Below are 22574 nucleotides of genomic sequence, written 5' to 3' on the forward strand. Positions count from 1 at the left end.
GTTAGTCCCATGTTAGCAAACCTATGGCACGCGTGCCCGAGGTGGTACGCAGAGCGAACTAACGGGCACTCGAGCTGTCGTCCAACTCACCTGCGCATGTGCCCCAGCTGGTGTTCGGGCTTCTGGTGTGCATGTGCACAATTCCGGAGACCCAGTTTGTCTTCGGAGCTCTCCTGTGCATGCATGCGCATTTGTGCATGGGCATATGAGTACCTGCACACAGCAAGCGCATGCACAGATGGCATTCATGCTCATGCATAAGCCATGCGCATGCACAGATGGTACAATTGCACGCACAACACACGGGGGAAGCCACATGAAAGCCATGTGCATGTGCAGATGATGTGGTTGCGTGCACAGCGCATGGGGGAGAGCAGCGCTTAAGCGAAGTGCATACCTGTTTGGCACGCGATGAGTAAAAGGTTCGCCACCCCTGAGTTAGTCAGATGACTGTTAAGTGAATCCAAGTGTTCTGACCCAGCCTTTCTCAGAAGCAAGAAACAGACTCCCCGCAAAGGAAAAACCAGGGGTGAAATCAAGCAGGTTCTGGCGAACCGGTAGCGGAAATTTTGAGTAGTTCAGAGAACCGGCAAATACCACCTCTGGCTGGCCCCAGAATGGGGTGGGAATGGAGATTTTGCAGTATCCTTCCCCCAGGAGTGGGGTGGGAATGGAGATTTTGCAATACCCTTCCCCTGCCTCGCCCACCAAGCCACACCACAACTACCAAGTCACACCCACAACCGGTAGTAAAAAAAATTTGGATTTCACCACTGGAAAAAACCCTCTTTATTTACAAGTTGGGAAAGAACTGCCTTCCCCAAGAGAAAGTCCAGGCAAGGAGTTCACTGAAGCAATAGTCCTTATCAGCTGGTTAGGATCAATGCAAGGCTGGGAGCTCCCAGCCGGGAGGCTGCCAATTAAGTCAGAGAAATAGACAAACCTCAGTTGTGGCAAGGCAGTCTTTGTCGCATGAAGCTCACAAGGAGCAAACTTGCCAGAAATACGAACGGTTGTCTCCTACAACCACCCCTCCCCTTTCCTTCTATTTATTCCCCAGCCAGGGAGGGGCCAGTCAGTGTCCACGTTGGTTTTGCTTCCCAATCCAGCTCATTGTCCTCCGTTGTTCACCTCTCCTATCTGCTCTGCACATATGCGCATCTGGCACAGGCCCCAGCTGTCCCTCCTCCTCCTCCCTCATCTCAGCCTCCAAAGGCAGCGGCCTCTCCGGTGGCTGGGAAATGCCGGAGGGTCCTGGGTCTATCTCTGCGTCCGACGCCGAGCATCCATCAGAGCTTTCCTCAGGCTCCAGAACTGGCCCAAGTTCCTCCCCAACCTCCTCATCGTCCGAATCTGGCAGGCCACCTGTTTCCCCATTGACTTGGCCTGTCAGAAGGTCACAAAAAGGGGATCACAAGGACCCCGGGATGCTGGGTCTGTCATAAGTACAAGCCAGTTGCCAAGCATCTAAATGTTGATCCCATGACAATGGAGATGCTGGTCATAAGTCACTTTTTTCCGTGTCATTGTAACTTCAAAGAATCAATGCAAGTATCTGTGTTGTCGACTGAAGTGATGCCATGCAATACAATGGATATATACCAGTATGTATACCTTCCCTGTTCCCTCTCTTTCTCTTTCTTTTTCTTTCTCTCTCTCCTCTCTTTTTCTCCTCTTCTCTTTCCTTCTCTCTGTCTTTCTCTTTCCCTCCTCTCTCTCTCTTTCCTTTCTTCTTTTTCTCTTTCTCTTTCCCTCCTCTTTCTCTTTCTCTCCTCTTTCTCTCTCTTTCTCCTTCCCCTTTTTTTCTCTTTCTTTCTTTCTTTCCCTCTCTCTCTTTTCTTTCTCTTTCTCTTTCCCTCCTCTCTCTCTCTTTGTCTCTTTCTTTCCTCTTTCTTCTTTTTCTCTTTCTCTTTTCCTCCTCTTTCTCTCTCTTTCTCTTTCTCTCCTTTTTCTCTCTCTTTCTGCTTCTTCTATTTCTTTCCCTTTCTTTCTCTTTCATTCTTCTCTTTCTTTATTTCCCTCTCTCTCCTCTTTCTCTCTTTTTACTTCTCTTTCCCTCTCTCTCTCTCCTCTCTCTCTCTTCTCTCCTCTCTCTCTCTCCCCACCCTCATCCCTGCTTTTTCCTGGCACACCTCCTAGATTACTTCTTCTTAAAACAGAACACAAGCCACGGAGAGATGGAGAACATAAGTGAGCCTCCCCCCTCTCTTTCCATGCCCAGAAGTGGTCCTGTTAGGCACCCTCCCCCTCCCACATTCAAATCCTGAGCTGTCATCATCTCCGTCTCTGCACCCCTCCGCTTAAGCCAAGAGGCCGGAGCTTCGAAAACGCTCCAGCGATTCTTTTGGGAGTCTTGTACCAAGGCGGGAAGTGTTGACAACACATGCCTCCCCTCTCCAAATGCAACTTCAGTTCCGAGACGCATTATGCAAAGAGTTTGCCTGGTTTAAAATTCATGCGCTGCTTTCTCCTCCTGGGAAAATCTGGGTGACTCACAGCGTTCTGCTTAGTTTCCCACTTTCCCAATGCAGGTAGTCCTCATGAAGGAAGGTGAATCTATGTGTCCCAAGATAAGGTTGGAGGATCCAATCTGGGTTGGTTACCAGGACCAAAGGTTTTGTCTTCTGAGCTTTCGGACTCGTCCTGGAGCCCATTTTCAGAGAACTTCTCTCTAGCAGAGTGTGTGATAGAATAGAATAGAATATAGAAATATAGAATAACAGAGTTGGAAAGGACCTTGTTAGTCATCTAGTCCAACCCCCCGCCCAAGCAGGAGACCCTACCCCATTTCTGAAAGACGGCAGTCCAGTCTCTTCTTGAAAGCCTCCAGTGATGAAGCTCCCAGAACTTCTTGAAGGCAACTTCTGTTCCATCGATTGATTGTTCTCACTGTCAGAAAATGTCTCCTTATTTCCAGGTTGAATCTCTCCTTGGTCAGTTTCCATCCATTGTTCCTTGTCTGGCCTTCAGGTGCTTTGGAAAATAGCTTGACCCCCTTCCTTCTCTCTGGGGCAGCCCCTCAAACATTGGAAGATGTTATATCCTGTCTCCCCTGGTCCTTCTCTTCGCTAACCAGCCATGCCCTCTTCCTGCAACCGTTCATCGTATCTTTAACCTTCAGTCCTCTAATCATCCTGGTTGCTCTTCTCTGCATTTTTTCTAGAGTCTCAACCTCTTTTTTATAGTATGGTGACCAAAACTGGATGCTGTACTCTAGGTGTGGTCTTCCTAAAGGTTTATAGAGTGATATTAGTGATATATAGAGAGTGATATTAATCATCCTGGTTGCTCTTCTCTGCACTCTTTCCAGAGTTTCAACGTCTTTTTTTTATACTGTGGTGACCAAAACTGGATGCAGGATTCCAGGTGTGACCTTACTAAGGCTTCTAACGTACACAGTGGTAAGGGTAGCAAGAACATTTCATCCAGCCACATATTCCAGTTTGCCAGTCTCCTCAAACCATCTCTGTAGGCAAGTATTTATATCCCGAATGTTTTTTGATTTATGGCAGGGTCAATTTATGACAGTTCCTTTAGCAGCCGTTCGAGGTTACAACGGCACTGAAAAAACGTGACTTACGATCGTTTTTCACACTTAACGTTGCAGCATCCACAAGGTCACGTGATCCAAATTAAGTGTCTTTGGGAACCGGTCAAGGGTGGGTTCTAATTTTTTTTACTACCGGTTCTGTGGGCGTGGCTTATTTTGTGGGCGTAGCTTGATGGCCATGTGATAATTCTTTCGGATTTAGCAGAGGTACTGGTCTACCAGGCTTTTAACTGCTTGCAGAGCTGTACAGGTCGACTCATTTGTTTTGGGAGGCGTCGGTTTACTCATTTGTTTTTGGAGGCATCGGTCTACCATTCGTTTTTGGAGGCACCATTTGTTTTTGGAGGCACCGGTCTATTCATTTGTTTTTGGAGGCACCGGTCTACCACCACACTGCCTTTTAACACTGATCAGCTGTAGGGCGGCCCTTTGAAGCCCCACAGCAAGAGTTTAAACAGTTTTTTTCCTTCTAGCCGATCAGCTGGGACTCAGGAGGGAGCGAATAGATTGGGGGTGGGGCCAAATAAAAGGTAAGAATAACGTGGGGGGCTGAGTGGGAGGGCCCAACTCCCGAACAAAGAGAACTGGTTCGGTGACATCATATCGTCACCGCTACCAGCTCGGCCGAACCGGGAGGAACCCACCACTGGAACCGGTTCATAATTGGCCAAATACAGGTAATCCTCAATTTACAACAATTTGTTTAGTGACCAGTCAAAGTTACAAAGGCACTGAAAAAAGTGAGTTACGACTGTTTTTTCATAACTTACTTAACATACTTAACTACCATTTGCAGCATCCTCATGTTCACACGATCCAAATTGATTCTTGGCAACTGACCCGTATTTATGACGGTTGCAATGTCCCGGGATCATGTGGATCCCCTTTTCGGATCTTCGGACAAGCAAAGTCAACAGGGAAAGCCAAACTCACTTATTTATTTATTTATTTATTTATTAGTCATATTTCTATGCCGCCCACTCTCCGAGGACTCTGGGCGGCTTACACCAAAGACAGTATACTAAATAGCATATTGCCCCCAAACAATCTGGGTCCTCATTTTACCCACCTCGGAAGGATGGAAGGCTGAGTCAACCTTGAGCCTGGTGAGATTTGATCCGCTGATCTGCTGAACTAGCAGTCAGCTGAAGTAGCTTCAGTACTGCACCCTAACCACTGCGCCACCTCGGCTCTTAACGACCGGTTGACTGACTTTAACAATTGCAATGGTTCACTGAACAACTGTGGCAAGGAAGGTTGTAAAAGGAGGCAAAACTCACAGAAGAACAGTGTCACGTAGCGACGGGAAGTGAAAGTTGGTTGCTCCAGTGGTTTTGAATCAGATTTTATTTCAACGGTTTTACAAATATAATGCACTTCGCTCCAAATTGAGTCTTTCAGTTATTTCTTCTGGATTCCAAATTCTTTTTATACATATTTTTTCGACATTTCCTTTGCCTCTTTCTATCCAGGCATCTTAAGTTTTTAAGACGTAGTTAACAAAAGTACTTTCTTACTAGATGCATGTATAATTCTCCCTCTCCCTCCCTCCCTCTCTTTCTCTTTTTCAAAGTCAATAAATTGAAACACCAACCTCAATAAAGAGGGGGGGGAAATCCCTTTTTTTTCCCCTCGGAGGCTTTCTTTAAAAGTGATTAAAAAGAGGGGAAAAGATCGGTTTTTCAAACGCTCTAATGCTATTGTGCTTTTTAACTTTCTTTCTTTTTTTTTTTTTTTGCCTCGTCTGCATCAAATCACCTTCGACGATTTAAAATGAAAATTGGGTTTATTGAAACATTTCAATTTTGATTATTATTATTTTTAAAAAAATAAAGATGTTGCCATCTCACTTAATGAAATCACCGGCACGAAATGAGTAAAAAGTTTAGAAGAATATAATAATCTCAGCGCCCTGCAGATTTGATTAAAGGCACAGCAGACAGGGCACGAGCCTATTTCTGTAGAGTGTGTGTGTGCGTGACACACAGACACAGACCCCATATGCTGCCTTGGATCCATAGGGTGTGAAAAGCACCTTTGCACCAAACTTCTCTTTCCGGCAATTTTCCATCAGAATGAATTCTACGCCTTTTTCACGTTGCTGAGAGTTTTGTATCTGGGTTTTGTCATAAACTTCCTTTCTTTGTCAAGATCTCTTTTTTTTTTTTTCTTCAAGCAAAAGAATTTGTGTCCCCACTCTCAGTTACATTATACCCACTGCAGTGGTGGGTTCCTCCCGGTTCAGCCCGGTTCTCCCGAGCTGGTAGCGGTGACGATATGATGTCACTGAACCGGTTCTGCCGCGCCCCCCACCCACCCACTCTGTTATTCTTAACTTTTATTTGGTCCCACCCTCAATCTATTGCTGCCTCCTGAGTCCCAGCTGATGGCTAGAGGGAAAAAAACTGTTTAAACTCTTGCTGCGGGGCTTCAAAGGGCTGCCCTACAGCTGATCAGTGTTAAAAGAAAACAAATGAGTAGACCAGTGTCTGCAAAAATACATGAGTAGATCAATGCCTGCAAATATACATGAGTAGACCAGTGCCTGCAAAAATACATGAGTAGATCAGTTCCTGCAAATATACATGAGTAGATCAGTTCCTGCAAATATACATGAGTAGATCAGTGTCTGCAAAAATACATGAGTAGATCAGTGTCTGCAAAAATACATGAGTAGATCAGTGTCTGCAAAAATACATGAGTAGATCAGTGTCTGCAAAAATACATGAGTAGATCAGTGTCTGCAAAAATAAATGGGTAGGTCAGTGCCTGCAAAAATACATGAGTAGATCAGTGCCTGCAAAAATAAATGGGTAGATCGGTACAGCTCTGCAAGCAGTTAAAAGCCTGGTAGACCAGTACCTCTGCTAAATCCTAAATAATTGTCACATGACCATCAAGCCACGCCCATAAAATAAGCCACGCCCACAGAACCGGTAGTAAAAAATATTAGAACCCACCCCTGAGCCACTGTCCGTGTGGGACGGTCATCGCATTTTTACAAGGGAAAAAATGCATCTTGCTCCAGAGTCCAGAGGCCCTGCAAATAAATGCAAACCATCATATCGGATGTATGCCCTGGTGATTGGGCCACAGTCCCCCATCTGGGTTTCTTGCCTAAGGCAGGACTAGAACTCACCGTCTCCTGGTGATTGGCCCAAAGTCACCCAGCTGGCCTTCATGCCTGGTGGAACTAGAACTCACTGTCTCCTGGTGATTGGTTCAAAGTCACCCAGCCAGGTTTCCTGCCTGACGTGGGACTAGAATTCACCTCCTGGTGAATGGCCAACATCACCTAGACAGGTTTCATGCCTAAGGTGGAACTAGAACTCACCATCTCCTGGTGATTGGCCCAAAGTCACCCATCCAGGTTTCATGCCTAAGGCGGAACTAGAACTCACCATCTCCTGGTGATTGGCCCAAAGTCACCCAGCCAGGTTTCATGCCTAAGGTGGAACTAGAACTCACCTGGTGATTGGCCCAAAGTCACCCAGCCAGGTTGCCTGCCTGAAGTGGGACTAGAACTCACCATCTCCTGGTAGTTGGCCCAAAGTCACCCAGTCATTTCATGCCGAGGGCAGAACTATAACTCACCATCTCCTGGTTTCTCAGCCAGCACCTTTGCCTCTAAACTGTGGCTCCTTTTCCTATTTCTCCTCCTGTCTATATTACACCTATATCCTGCTTTTGTAGAGATTTCTCTCTAGTCCCGCCCAAAATATAGTGTTGTACTTCCTCACTGAAATTGTAAGAAATATACTTTTACACCACATAGACTTCACTGTCACTTTTTCCTCTGTTAAAGCTATGAGAAATACTTGTTTCTTCCTTTTGGGCCTTTTTCCTGATCAGTTTGGGGTTTTTTCCACTCTTTTTACATGCCAGATAGGTAGATTCCATCCTCTCTGCTTTTTTTTAAAAAAAAAAATTATTATTTTTTAACTTTACGGAAAAGATTAAAATCCAAAAGATTTTTTTTTTTAACAGAGACAAAACAAAACTAGACAAAAACATTTTTAAAATTAATATTTTTTAAAAAAATTAAAAATGAATTTTAAAAGACAATAAACAAAAAGACATATTATCCCCGCTAGCTGAGCACCGACAAATCTATTGCAACAATAGTAGTTCCCCCACTTAACAGAATAACAGAATTGGAAAGGGAACTTGGAGGTCTTCTAGTCCAACCCCCTGCTCAGAAAAAACCTACACCATTTCAGACAAATGGCTGTCCAGACTCTTCTTAAAAACCTCGATGTCAGCGTCTCAGCGCTGACATAGAAAAGGGAGGATGAAGCTTGAACTTTTGCCTGCTAAATCCCTTTGAAGATTCGGGCTCCTTGGAGATGAGGAGGGGGGGGGAAGCATTCCTGTGAACTAACGGGGAAAGGAATCAGGAGAGTGACTTGGAAGATAGCCAATGAGAAGCAGAGAATTGGGGATCGGAAAGGGAGGGATTGGGGGGCAAAGGTCAGTATTGACCACGAAGAGTCATGATCCGGTTGCTGTACTCAAATAAAGAGAAAATTTCCTTAAAGATTGGCAGTTTGGAAGTTCATTTATTTTGAGATAGCATCGAAGCCTGACACTCCAGTGATGAAGCACCCCAACTTCTGGTGGCAAGCTGTTCCACTGGTTAATTGTTCTAACTATCAGGAAATTTCTCCTTAATTCCAAATTGCTTCTCTCCTTGGTTAGTTTCCATCCATGGTTTCTTGTCTTGCTTTTAAGTGCTTTGGAGAATAGCTTGACTCCCTCTTCTTTGTGGCACCCCCTCAAATACTGGAAGGCTGCTCTCATGTCTCCCCTAGTCCTTCTTTTCATTAAACTAGACTTACCCAAATCCTGCAACCGTTCTTCATATGTTTTAGCCTCCAGTCCCCTAATCATCTTTGTTGCTTTTCCCTGCACTCTTTCCAGAGTCTCCACATCTGTTTTACATCTTGGCCACCAAAATGGATGCTGTATTCCAAGGGTGGCCTTACCAAGGCATCATAAAGTGGCATTAACACTTCACGTGAGCTTGATTCTGTCCATCTCTTAATGTAGCCTAGGACTGAATTAGGACTGCAAAGCAGCTGCAAAATTTATAAACCTCTACATCTATTGGCAAACCAATTGACTCCTCATATATTACATATGAGGGACGCCGTGGCTCAGTGGCTGAGCTTGTTGATCGAAAGGTCGGCAGTTCAGCGGTTCGAATCCCTAGTGTCGTGTAACAGGGGTGAGCTCCCATTACTTGTCCCAGCTTCTGCCAACCTAGCAGTTTGAAAGCACGTGAAAAATGCAAGTAGCAAAATAGGGACCACCTTTGGTGGGAAGGGAACAGCGTTCCGTGCACCTTTGGCGTTGAGTCATGCCGGCCACATGACCACGGAGACGTCTTCGAGCAATGCTGGCTCTTCGGCTTTGAAACGGAGAGGAGCACCGCTACCTAGAGTCGGGAACGACTAGCACATATGTGCGAGGGGAACCTTTACCTTTATATTACATATATGGAAGAAAAAATAGTTCAACCGTTTAAAGTAACTGCAAAAAGTTAAAAATTCAAGGCACTCTGTTAAACAGCCCGTACAACAGTTTTTTACTCCTGATCACCTCCGTCGTTATCTCTGATCCATCCAGGATCAAATACACCCCACACCCAGTTTGTCTCTTAATAATGACACCTTCCCTTAGCTTTTTAATCGGGAACTTTCCCAACAATTCCTCTTTTTGCCGACTTCAGCGATTGCCATATACTTCCAGAGCACGCCAGCCAAGTCTTCAGAATTACAGAAATTAAGCACGGGGGGAAAGACGGACCCATTGTAGGGTCCTTTATATATATCACTTATAATTTATATTCTCGGGGATGAATCTTGCCTCCGGAATTAACTGCGATTGAGCAATCGCTCTTCGGCTGCCTCCATATTGAATCAACAGCCTCGTGATTGATCACTACTGGTTTGCTATTCCTTTCCACCGAAGGAGTATACTTGTCTGGCCCTTCCTTTAAAGGCACGGACATTCTTTCAGCCAGCTTTTAGCAGACGTTTTACCCAGATTATTTGCAATCTGTTTCTTTTCTCTTTTTTTCCCCCCCCTAAGATTCAAAACCATCCTTCATTGTGTCCCAAGTGAAATTCCTTTGGGGTAGGTTGGGCATGTCACGGCTGCGGCCTTTCCTTATGGAAATGGGATGGCTCGGAGAGAAGCATAAAATGTCTGGAAAGCCTACAAATTGTACGAATACGAAAGAGGGGTCCTTGGTGCACCCTGAGTTTCGCTGTTTTCTTGCAGACTGTTGTGGCTCCGTTGCCTGAGCCTGGGCTATCGACAGATGCAGACTCTGAGAGTGAGGGAGAGGAGTTGGCAAGGCCTCCCTCTCCAGGACCCTCCTCTCTGGCAATGCCTCTGGAGGACACCGAAGGCCAAAAGATAGGCTCAGAGCCAAGCACGTCCCCGCAGCCATAGGTGGACAGCGACGAAGGAGATAAGTGCTGGCTGGACCCTCGGCAGAGGCGCAGGGAGAAGCGTGCACAGCAGAGGGGAAGGCGTGCCAGAGATTAGCTGAGTCACTGGACCACACCCCACAGGGTATAAATGTGGGTGTGGTGGCCGGTTCAGTTTGTGACGAGCAAAAACTGGAAATACTCCATGATCTCTGCGTTACTGGACTTTGCCTGCTTTATCGGACTGCATTTAGACTAATCCTTGTATTGTTGAAACTCTGCCTGTTTTATCGGAATGCTGGCAGTCTAATCTTTGTTTTGTGTGAGTAAAGTCTGAATTGGCAGCTAGCCACTGGGTTGCTGCCAGCTTTATCTTCAAAGAGTTTTGTCGTGTGGCTTATTAACTCCGGGCCGTCTGTGGGTGTGTGTGCGTGGTACGGGGACAGAACACAGACATTTCATGACCCCATTGGGTGGCATCATCAGTGCTAGAAGGGTGAGGGGCTTGTGAGGGAATTGAAATAAGAATAGAATAGAAAATGGAACGGAACTATTCTTAATTCGTATTCATATTCTATTCTATTCTTTTTTTTCCCAAGTTTTTTTTTTAATCGAAATATCAAATCAATGCGTGAACAGTGTGGCAGCAGGGTGTCATACATTCTAATACAAATAAAGCTAATCAAGTTAATCATAATCCTTACATTCAGTCTGCTTATATATTTCTAATAATAATGCATACTTATATTAGTATAAGTATACTTATATATAATTAAAGGGACATGGTGGCTCAGTGGCTAAGACGCTGAGCTTGTCGATTGAAAGGTCGGCAGCTCAGCGGTTCGAATCCCTAGTGCCGCGTAAACGGGGTGAGCTCCCGTGACTTGTCCCAGCTTCTGCCAACCTAGCAGTTCAAAAGCAGGTAAAAAAAATGCAAGTAGAGAAATAGGAACCACCTTTGGTGGGAAGGGAACAGCGTTCCGTGTGCCTTTGGCATTGAGTCATGCCGGCCACATGACCACGGAGACGTCTTCGGACAGCGCTGGCTCTTTGGCTTTGAAACGGAGATGAGCACCGTCCCCTGGAGTCGGGAACGACTAGCACATACGTGCGAGGGGAACCTTTACCTTTATATTAATCTGTAGTCTATCATTATTCAATTATTCCACATTTTTTCTTGTTATTACTTTCATTTTGTAATATAAAAAGTCTATACTAATCTTCCCCCTCTTCTTATTTCTATCACTTATTCTAGCTTTTGATCATATCGCCCTTTAATAAAAGGAAGCTTTTCCTTCCTTTCTTGTCTGACTTCTAATCATGTCACCTACTTAAAAGAGGAAAAAGGAAAAGGACGCAGAAAGCGAGAGGGGGAAAAAAAGAAGTAACTCATAACAACAACAAAAAGAGCATCTATCTGTCATCCCTTGCCTGCTTCCATACTTTCTTTACTATGCTTTACAAGAAAAATAGGAGAATAAATCAAAACAACAATATAATAATAAAAAGAATATCACCTATCCAAAGTCTCTTGATTTTAATTGCCTCGAAATTTTAATTGCTATGCTTTTTTTTTTTTTTTTTGACTTTCCTCCCAAATTCCCCTGGGAAGGGGTTTAATATAGAATAGAAGGGAAAAATGGAATTTGGTTAAAATTAAGAGATGAAAATGAAGGGTAATATTGGTAAAAAAAAAATAGATGAAAATAAATACTATGGCAAAAAGGAGGTATAGAAATTATAATTTTAGTAGAAAGGACTAAAAACTGTTTAAATTTGTTAACCGGCCAAATACTCTGTTCAGCAAAAATATGTTGTATGTTTGTGTGTGTGTTTGTGTAAAAAGATAAAAAAAACTTATTATTAAAAAAAATATTTAATCTAGGTATTCCTCCCACCTCTATCCTATCCTATCCTATCCTATCCTATCCCAGTGATGGCTAACATTTTTGCCATCGCGTGTCAGGAGAGGGGGGGGGCGGGGGAGGGTCACGTGCGCACGTGCCCACAAGCATGCGTGCGCAACCCCCTCCCCCCCCCGCTCCTGGCACATGATGGCCTGGTAGGCCCGTTTTTCTTTCTTACCTGGCTCCAGATCTTCTCTGTGTATCTGGGAAGGGAGAAAACAGCCTTCCCACTCCCTTGGAGGCCCTACGGAGGCTGAAAGGGCCCATTTCCCAACTCTCGGTGGGACAGGAAGTGACATTTTTTGCTGTCCCCAGCCTCCAGAACCTCTCTAGGAGTCTCTAGGAACCTTTCTAGGAGTCTGTAGGAGCCTCTCTAGGAGTCTCTGGAGACTGGAGACAAGAAAAAACGTCACTTCCTGTCTCACCGGGAGTCGGGAAATGGGCCCTTTCAGCCTCCGTAGGGCCTCCAAGGGAGTAGGAAAGGCTGTTTTCGCCCTTCCCAGATACACAGAGAGGATCTGGAGCCAGGTAAGAAAGAAAAACGGGCCTTCCCCACCCCGCCCCCAGGCCCTCCAGAGGCAGGAAACAGCCTGTTTCCCTACTTCTGGTGGGCCCAGAAGGCCTGAAAATCAGCTGGCCGACACATGCATGCGCCCCAGAGCTGAGCTGGCGTGCCCACTAATATGGCTCCGCGTGCCACCTGCGGCACGCGTGCCATAGGTTCGCCATCACAGTCCTATCCTATCCTATCCTATCCTATCCTATCCTATCCTATCCTATCCTATCCTATCCTATCCTATCCTATCCTATCCTATCCTATCCTATTCTACAAGAATCTGAGCTACTAACAGCCCAACAAATTGACGGTAAGTAAGAGTCCCAGGAATTCAAGGTGGGCTGGACCAGGGGTGGGTTCTACTTACCTTTACTACCGGTTCGCAACGGGATCGTGTTTGCTTCTGCGTATGTGCAGATCGCCAATGATGACCTCCGGGACAGTGGGTGAGGCCTCCCGCCGGTTTTACTCCCGGTTCTTGCAAACCAGTCCGAACCGGAGGCAACCCACCACTGGGCTGGATGTAGATCTCTTGCGGGTGTGAAGGAACTCATGACTGATGATGCATTTGACCCCTCCTTCGGGTTCAGCCTGGTCACCTGTACAGTATCTCTTTCCCACCCACCCCCCTCTTAATCTATTTTACATCCCAGGAAACTAGAGAAGGTGTCTTCTCAGCCTCTTGCCCCACCCACATCTAAATATTCTATTCAATTCAGTTACTCAGCAACCGCCTGCGGCAGCCCTCCTCAATCCCTTGGCTTCTGGAGTTCCTGAACTTGCTTAACCCACCGCATTTCGCCCATAGTTTTTAAATCTCCGCTTGGCTTCCCTCCTGCTCCGAAAGTGTGAGTTACACGCAGGGGTTTTTCTTTCATTGATGTATGTTTCTGTCCGGATCGCTCGGAAGATTAACGAGCAGGAGGTTGGTGAATAGAAAGAGTGCAGAAGGGTGGGTGGGAGAGTGGGGTGGCACGAGCGTTTCTTCCCATCCGAAAATCCAAAGCAAAACGCGCCTTGAATGATGGATGCCAAATAAGGGCCGCGTAAAGCAACCCGCTAAACTGGAATGAATGCCCGTCCAGCAGAGACTTCCAAAGTGCACGTTAAGAAGCAGAAGGATAGCTTACCGTAACTTCAGTCCCGGAGGATTTACAAATCAAGCTTGTTTGGGGTGGGGGGAGTTGGGTTGCAGGGAGGAATAAATGCATCGGGTACTTTTGGCTTTGATTCAGACGGTTCTCTCGACGTGGGTCTTGACTTTCAAAGTGCCGGTTTAATTAAAAGCAGGGCCAAGTGAGTTTCATCTCGCCAAGGAAGGCCTTGTTATTTCTCCGCAAAACATAATCTGAAGCCAAGTCCACAAGGACTACGGGCCAGATTTGGCCCGCCGTGTCAGATCCAGCCCATGGGGCTGTCCTGGAAAATGTAAGGAGCTGGCCCGCATCGCTTCAGCCCGGTCTACCCAGTGCAGCTTCGGCCCAGTCTATCCAGTGCGAAGAGGAAACATACCAGCAGTTTGGGGAGTGTTGTGACCTAGGCTTCCTGAGCCATTAAAACACACGAGTAGTCCCAAAAACCTCTTTTATTGCAACAGCTGTGAATTACGTTCATTCACAGCTGAGTCCCAATTAGTTGCAAAAAGTCCTTCGGGATCATCACCCACCTTTATCTCCCTTGACACACTGCCAAAGACCTACTTGGCAAAGCCCCACGGAGTCCAGAATCAAACAGAGATGCTGACTGGGAACAGAATTAACAACGTTGCTTTCCTGCAAAGGGCCCAAGTGCCTTTGCTCCTCTTTTAAGCCTTATGGGAGGGGCCAATCATCTCCAGGCCTTACTCCTGAGGCATCCCTTTTGCTTTAGCTGCTCTTGCCTTCTGGCAGCTCTGTGCATGCACGCACTAGGAACAGACTCCTGTTTCTCTTCCTCTCTGCTGTCTGACTCTGGAGGCTCCGGAGTCCGCACATCAGTCCTAGATGGCCCTGGCCCCATCTCTGCCTCCGACGCAGAGCCCTTGTCCAGGCCTTCCCCAGACACCAGGACTGGCCCATGTTCCTCCCCAGCCTCTTCACTGTCCGACTCTGCTGCCAGCTCCGCAGGCTGCTGGCGGACCACAACAGGGAGTGAAGCTGGCCATGCCCACTCGGTCAGCCATGCCCCCCCCCCCAGATCAACCACAGCCCTGATACGGCCCTCAATAAAATTGAGTTTGACACCTCTGCTGTAAGGCAAGGAATGATCCAGAATAACCGAGTTGGAGAGGGACCTTGGAGGCCTTCTAGACCAATCCCCTGTTCAACCAGGAGACCCTATACCAGTGATGGCTAACCTTTTGGTCATCGCGTGCCAAGAGCGGGGGGGATCGCGTGCACATGTGCCCATGCCCATAATATACAGTGTATTCTGTCCCTTTTCCACTCACGCACCCCCACAGACAGCCCGGAGTTAATAAGCCACACAACAAAATTCTTTGAAAATAAAGCTGGCAGCAACCCAGTGACTAGCTGCCAATTCAGACTTCACTCACACAAAACAAAGATTAGACTGCCAGCATTCCGATAAAACAGGCAGAGTTTTCAACAATAATGCAGTCCGATAAAGCAGGCAAAGTCCAGTAACGCAGAAATCATGGATTAGTTCTAGTTTTTGCTCGTCACAAACTGAACCGGCCACCACATCCACATTTATACCCTGTGGGGTGTGGTCCAGTGACTCAGCTAATCTCTGGCACACCTTCCCCTCTGCTGCACACGCTTCTCCCTGCGCCTCTGCCGAGGGTCTAGCCAGCACTTATCTTCCTCGTCACTGTCCACCTGTGGCTGCGGGGGCATGCTTGGCTCTGAGCCTATCGTTTGGCCTTCGGTGTCCTCCGGAGGCATTGCCAGAGAGGAGGGTCCTGGAGAGGGAGGCCTTGCCAACTCCTCTCCCTCACTCTCAGAGTCTGCATCTGTCGATAGCCCAGGCTCAGGCAACGGAGCCACAACACTGTGTTAGAAGGGAGGGAGGTTTGCAAGGAGGAGGAGGAAGACTGTGAGCTCCTTGGTGCTCTCTGAGCTTGGTGGTTTCCTTACAGACATTTCTTTACCCAACTAGGTAACATCATCAGTGCTAGAAGGAAGGGAGGTTTGCAGAGAAGATGGGGAGGAAGAGGAGAAGGACTATGGGGTTCTCGGCAGTCTCTGAGCTCGTTTGGAGACATTTCACAACCCAACTTGGTAACATCCTCAGTGCTTTAAGGGAGGGAGGTTTGCCCTCTGTTGATATGCAAGTGTTAGTAGGAATGTTCTTTATGGCTCTTCGATTGGGCTGCAGTTTACCATTAGCTTGTTTGTTTGAGTTGATTGGATATTGTTTACTTTTCGTCATTGTTGATTGAGCGTAGTTAATCTCTGCTATCTGGATGTTGCCTGCTGGCCAGGAGATGTTTTGGTCTTTTTGTTTCCTTTTTTTTTTTTTTTTTTTTTTAGCTTTTTGACTGTCTCTTTTGAATGGTATGTAAATATTGTTTATCTCTACGTGCCTGTTGATGGCTGACTTGTCAGAGTGCCAGGCTTTCAGCAATTTGGAGCTCGGCCTAGTTTTTTTTATATGTGTCGTCTGTTTTGGTTGGTGAGGCTGTGCGCATGTCCATCCATGTGGCTGCAGATCATATTGGAGGCAGCTGGCACATTTTATTCAAGCATTTCAATCCAACGTTGGAAAATTTAAACATGTAAGTGTTGGAAAAGTGTGCAGCCTGTAAGAGGACAAATTTGACCATCTTGCCTAGCCTGTCAGAAGTTACCACAAACCAGATGATTGAGGGACCTTGGAGGTCTTCTAGTTCTACCCTCTGCAGTCCAACCTTTTGTGAGGTCCTCTTCTCAACCTTGGAAGCTTGAAGATGGGTGGACTTCAACTCCCAGAATCCCCCAGCCAGCAGAGTTGAAGTCCACCCATCTTCAAGCTACCAAGGTTGAGAAACACTGATCTAAACGAATCGTTGCAAGTCAAAAATGACATGTATTTTTTGTAAAGGATTTAAAAGTGCGTGAGAAATACAAAGCAATTGACTGCGGGAACCGAGAAGCAATTCACATACCAGGCATTAAATCACTCAGAAGCTGGTTTTTTTTTTTTTTTTTTTTTTTTTTTAATGTTTGGGCTCCAATTTCAGCCGTAAACCGTTTTATTTCCTTGGGCGCAACGTGCCAAATTAAAAAGCTGGTAAGGCCGCCCTGGGTATTCTCCGATGCCAGATTAGGCAAACCCTTGGTGGAAATGCCATCCACCTTTTCAGAGAACCAGAGCTGTGGGTTTGGTTTTGATTATTTTTTTATTATTATATACTTTATTTATTTATTTATTTTATTGGTTCAATTTATATGCCGCCCTTCTCTGGAGACTCAGGGCGGCTTACAATGCGTTAAGCAATAGCCTTCATTCTTTTTGTATATACCTGCTTAGTAGGGCTTTCGCCCCCCCCCCCCCCAAGCGGTGTTCTTTTTTATACAAAGTCAGCTTATTGCCCACACAAACCGGGTCCTCGTTTTACCTACCTCGGAAGGATGGAAGGCTGAGTCAACCTTGAGCCTGGTGAGAATTGAACTCGCAGTAATTGCAGGCAGCTGGCAGCTAAGTGCTACTTTAACAGCAGTTTAGTCTGCTGCGCCACCAAGGCTCTTATATTCATTAAACATGAAACTCAAGTCAACTGAACATTCGAAAATGCATCACAAATACCATTGAGTGGTGCTGATGGTTGATAACTGTTTGCTGCCAGTGTCCTAGGTATCAACCAAGAACCTTCTTAAGATGTACGATGTTCCAAATATTATTTTTTATTACTCCAAGTATTTTTATTAGTAGTAGTATTAGTATTGGTAGACATTTACAGCAGAAGAATAAATTGTGAGGCTGTAAATGAAGAGATATCGCTAAAGAGGACGATCGAATAATATCTCGCACTGCCCGTTGAAAGAAATCTACATCTATCTTTCCTGCCGGAGTGTTTATGAAGCCAATAAATCTCATTATTTTTTTTTCTTTTTCTTTTCCCTTCCAGTAGTAGGACTCTTATTGACTCCTACGGATATCAGCTGGGGCCTGAAGCCCTGCCAAAATCATCATCTCCTTTCAGCCGAGTGTGAAAATCAAAAAAATATAATGCGAGCGGAAACCTTAAAGCTTTAAAGCTATTGTCCCGTCTTTCGAAGCTCGGCGACGTAGACTGACAGTCGCTGACAGGAGTCTATTCAAAAGACGGTGTCGGGTTTTTTTCAAAAACACAATATCGGTCTGTTAGGCTAACCGAAGCCATTTCATAGCACCGGTCTAAAGGGGGGAAAAAAATGCAAGTTCATTTGATTTCTTTTCTCCATGCCTGTTCTGTCCCCGTACCATGCACACACCCCCACAGAGGCCCCGGAGTTAATAAGCCACACGACAAAACTCTTTGAAGATAAAGCTGGCAGCAACCCAGTGGCTAGCTGCCAATTCAGACTTTACTCACACAAAACAAAGATTAGACTGCCAGCATTCCGATAAAGCAGGCAGAGTTTCAACAATACAAGGAATAATCCAAATACAGTCCGATAAAGCAGGCAAAGTCCAGTAACGCAGAGATCATGGATTATTTCCAGTTTTTGCTCGTCACAAACTGAACCGGCACCACACCCACATTTATACCCTGTGGGGTGTGGTCCAGTGACTCAGCTAATCTCTGGCACGCCTTCCCCTCTGCTGCGCACGCTTCTCCCTGCGCCTCTGCCGAGGGTCCAGCCAGCACTTATCTTCTTCGTCGCTGTCCACCTGTGGCTGCGGGGACGTGCTTGGCTCTGGGCCTATCGTTTGGCCTTCGGTGTCCTCCGGAGGCATTGCCAGAGAGGAGGGTCCTGGAGAGGGAGGCCTTGCCAACTCCTCTCCCTCACTGTCAGAGTCTGCATCTGTCGATAGCCCAGGCTCAGGCAATGGAGCCACAACAATGCCTTGGCTTTGGAAAAAAAAAAACCCTGTGGCATTTCTTCTCTGCCGTGGTGTTTAATAGCCCCTTTTTTCTCCTCCTTAGTTTCCTAGTCAACTCGCACATTGACGACACTCGCACAGTGGCTTGTGGCAGGTTTCCCCGGGTGCGGCTTATGTGAATGTGAAACGTGGCGTCCTTCGTGCTCTCTGAGCCAAGTTGTTTTCTTGCAGATGTTTCGCGACCTGACTAGGGAACATCATCAGTGCTAGAAGGGAGTGGGGTTTGCAGAGAGGAGGAGGAGGATTGAAAGGTCCTTGGTGCTTTCTGAGGTTGACTATTTTCTTGCAGATGTTTCCGGACCCAACTAGGTAGTATTATCACTGTTAGAAGGGAGGGGGAGTTGCTCTCTATTTAAATACAAACTGGTTTGTCCCGTCAAGTCTTGGTGGGAATGTTCTCTGTGGTTCCTTGTTTAGGCTGGGGTTTACTAACTTGATTGGAGTAAACAGAGAGCAAAACCCACTTCCTTTCCCTCTTCCCTTGCAAACCCTTTCCCTTCTAGGACTGATGATGCTACCTAGTTGGGTCATGAAACGTCTGCACGAAAACAACCAAGCATCAAAGACCGCATATTCCAACCTCTTCTCTGACAGAATTCTGTCACTTGTCTTCTAAACCTTTCGGAGTATCCCTGCTTCTCCACTTCGGGCCCCACTCAAAAGACCCGAATATCCTAAAACTCCATGGAGCTGACCTCCTCCAGAAAGGACAAGACGTAACAGATGGATGGAGAGAACCAACCTAGACCTAAGAAGAACTTTCCTGACAGTCGCAACAATTAATCAGTGGAACGACTCACCTCCAGAAGTTCTGGATGCTCCTCCATCACTGGAGATTTTCAAGAAAAAAAAATATATTGGACCACCGTTTGACCAAGATGGTATAAGTTCTCCTACCTCCAAATATAAGACCTCCAAGCACCTCTTCCAATCAGGGGTGATATTCACTTATCTTCCCTACCGGTTCACAAATTAGTTTAGTTTAGTTTAGTTTAGTTTAGTTTAGTTTAGTTTAGTTTAGTTTAGTTTAGTTTAGTTTAGTTTAGTTTAGTTTAGTTTGTCAAGCATATATAAGATAACAGGTAAAAGTATAAACATAATTTGAATACATGAAAAGAGTCAGTAAAAAAGGAATATTAGGACAGGGACAGTAGGCAGGCTGGTGCACTTATGCTTACAGACCCTTACAGACCTCTTAGGAATGGGGTGAGGTCAACAGTAGACAGTTTAAGGTTAAAGTTTTGGGGGTTTGGGGAAGAAACTACAGAGTCAGGTAGTGCATTCCAGGCCTTGTCCACTCTGTTACTGAAGTCGTATTTTCTGCAATCGAGTTTGGAGCGGTTTACCTTGAGTTTGTATCTATTATTTGCTCGTGTATTGTTGTGGTTGAAGCCGAAGTAGTCATTGACAGGAAGGACATTGTGGCAGATAATTTTATGTACTATGCTTAGGTCAGACGGAAGTCGGTGTAGTTCTAAGTTACCTAAGCCCAAAATTTGGAGTCTGGCGGCATAAGGTATTTTATTGCGGTTGGAGGAATGGAGGACTCTTCTTGTAAAATATCTCTGGACTCTCTCGATTGTATTTACGTCCGATATGCAGTGCGGGTTCCAGACAGATGAGCTGTATTCAAGAATTGGTCTAGCAAATGTTTTGTATGCTCTAGTTAGCAGTACAACATTACCAGAGAAGAAGCTACGCAAGATTAGGTTAACAACTCTTAATGCCTTTTTGGCAATGTTGTTACAGTGGGCTCAGGCACTTCAATCATTAGCGTGCAATGGCATAGAGCCGGGGCAGGTGAGCAGGCCCAGCCATGATTTCCGCTACCAGTTCGAGTGAACTGGTCAAGACCGGCTGAATATCACCTCTGCTTCCAATGCTGTTATTCTATATTCTGTATGCAGGCAAGGTCGTGCATTTGCGTACTATGCTGGTGACAATGCTAAGCACACGGAAGGAACTTCCAATTTGGGGGAAACGTCTACTCCATCTTCCTTTTACATCAAAGATTTGGTTTTCCTCTGATCTTCAAGGAGAGCACAAAACCCGAAGAACAGACCCCACCCTTTCAACGTTCACAGTTACCGACAACCCAAATTATCACTTTGCAATCCCTGGCTTTGGGTGCAAAAAAAAAAAAAAGCTTCATTCTTCCAGACAGAGCAAATGAGCAGATTTCCCCTTTAAACATTTGGAATAAATGTGGGGGAGAAAAAAACCTCTGACTTTTGTGCCGTTAAAAGAGGGCTCTGCCTCGAGGCAAAAGGCTTTGTGACGGCACCTGACAAGCCACGACAAACTCTTCTATCAGGGGATTAAGCGCTAAATAATAGCCCAAAGGAGCATTTTTCCCTCTCTGATAAAACTGGCCTTGCTTTCCGGCATAGAGAGGTGCCTCGGTGTCAAATAAACCGATTTCCAATGCTGGCGCTTTTAAATAATCTTTCCCGTATTTGCTGCTCCCGTTATCTCCCCAGATCTTTTAATTTTCCCTGATAGCTGCAATGCTGTAAAACTTAGATAAAACTTAGCGTAGAATGTTTCTCCGGGGTGATTTGTTCCCACAAATGCAGACATGGCTGGGTTTCTTTTTAACTGGATCCTCCTCCTCCTCCTCCTCCTCCTCTTCTCCTTCTCCTTCTTCTTCTTCCTTCCTCCTCCTCCTCTTCTCCTTCTCCTCCTCCTCCTTTTCTCCTCTCCTCCTCCTCCTCTTCTTTTCCTCCTCCTCCTTTTCCTCTTCCTCCTCCTTCTCTTCCTCCTCCTTCTCCTCCTTCTTCTCTTTCTTCTTCTTCTTCCTCTCCCTTCCTCCTCCTCCTCTTCTCCTCCTCCTCTTCCTCCTCTTCTTCTTTTCCTCCTCTTCTTCTTTTCCTCTTCCTCCTTCTCCTCTTCCTCCTCTTCTCCTTCTCCTTCTCCTTCTTCCTCTCCCTTCCTCCTCCTCCTCTTCTCCTTATCCTCCTCCTCCTTTTCTCCTCTCCTCCTCCTCCTCTTCTTCTTCTCCTCCCCCTCCTCCTCCTCTTCTTCTTCCTCCTCCTCCTCCTCTTCTCCTCTTCCTCCTTCTCCTCTTCCTCCTCTTCTTCTTCCTCTTCTTCCTACACAACATCTAAGATGACTGGAAACATCACCCCCACAGGACTACCAAAATGGGAAAATGGAGGTGGGCCACAGAGTACGTTTCCTAGTGCAGGAAGCCAGGTAGCAATAGAATAACCTTGGAATTGGAAGGAACCTTGGAGGTCTTCTAGTCCAACCCCCTGCTCAAGCAGGAGACCCTCTACCATCCAGAATAAATGGCCGTCCAGACTCTTCTTAAAAGCCTCCAGAGATGGAACAACCACAACTTCTGGGGGCAGGTTGTTCCACTGGTTAACTGTTCTCACTGTCAGGAAATTTCTCCTTAGTTCTAGGTTAAGAACAGCTTACCTCAGATATTGTGGGTGCTCCATCACTGGAAGTTGTTAAGAAGAGACTGGGCAGCCACTTGTCTGAAATGGTATAAGTTCTCTGCTTGAGCTGGGGGTGGACTAGAAGACCTCCAAGGTCCCTTCCAGCTCCTATTCTGTTCTACTCTATTCCTCCTACTCTACTCTATTTTACTCCTACTGTATTCTACTCCTACTCTACTCTACTCTACTCTCTACTCTACTCTACTCCTACTCTACTCTCTACTCTACTCTACTCTACTCTACTCTACTCTACTCTACTCCTACTCTACTCTCTACTCTACTCTACTCTACTCTACTCTACTCTACTCTACTCTACTCTACTCTACTCCTACTCTATTCTCTACTCTACTCTACTCTACTCTACTCTACTCTACTCTATTCCAGTTTGGTTCTTTCCTTGATTAGTTTCCACCCATTGCTTCTTGTCCTGCCTTCAGGGGCTTTGGAGAATAGCTTGACTCCCTCTTCTTTGGGGCAGCCCCTGAGATATTGGAAGACTCCTATCATGTCTCCCCTAGTCCTTATTTTCATTAAATTAGACATACCCAGTTCCAGCAGCATTTTAACCTTCAGTCCCCTAATCATCTTCGTTGCTCTGCTCTGCACTCTTTCCAGAGTCTCAACCTCTTTTTTTAAAAACTCTGGTGACCAAAACTGGACGTAGAATTC

General features: G+C 45.9%; 1 protein-coding gene across 3 annotated transcripts in view; it reads left to right on the forward strand.

Annotated features, from left to right (window-relative positions):
- KIAA1328 (KIAA1328 ortholog) overlaps positions 1 to 22574 on the forward strand; it is a 248065-nt gene that overhangs the window by 186420 nt on the left and 39071 nt on the right. The window contains exon 11 of one of the 3 annotated variants that reach the window (XM_087885496.1): positions 9836 to 11507. The exons of the other annotated variants lie outside the window; for them this stretch is intronic. Coding sequence (XP_087741622.1) covers positions 9836 to 9977 — 142 coding nt within the window. The 3' untranslated portion in view covers positions 9978 to 11507. Of the gene's footprint in view, positions 1 to 9835; positions 11508 to 22574 lie in introns of those variants that run through there. 3 annotated transcript variants of the gene reach the window in all.

This window comes from Pantherophis guttatus, chromosome 2, assembly GCF_059756535.1.
Source record: "Pantherophis guttatus breed Tessera chromosome 2, ASM5975653v1, whole genome shotgun sequence".
NCBI lineage: Eukaryota > Metazoa > Chordata > Lepidosauria > Squamata > Colubridae > Pantherophis > Pantherophis guttatus.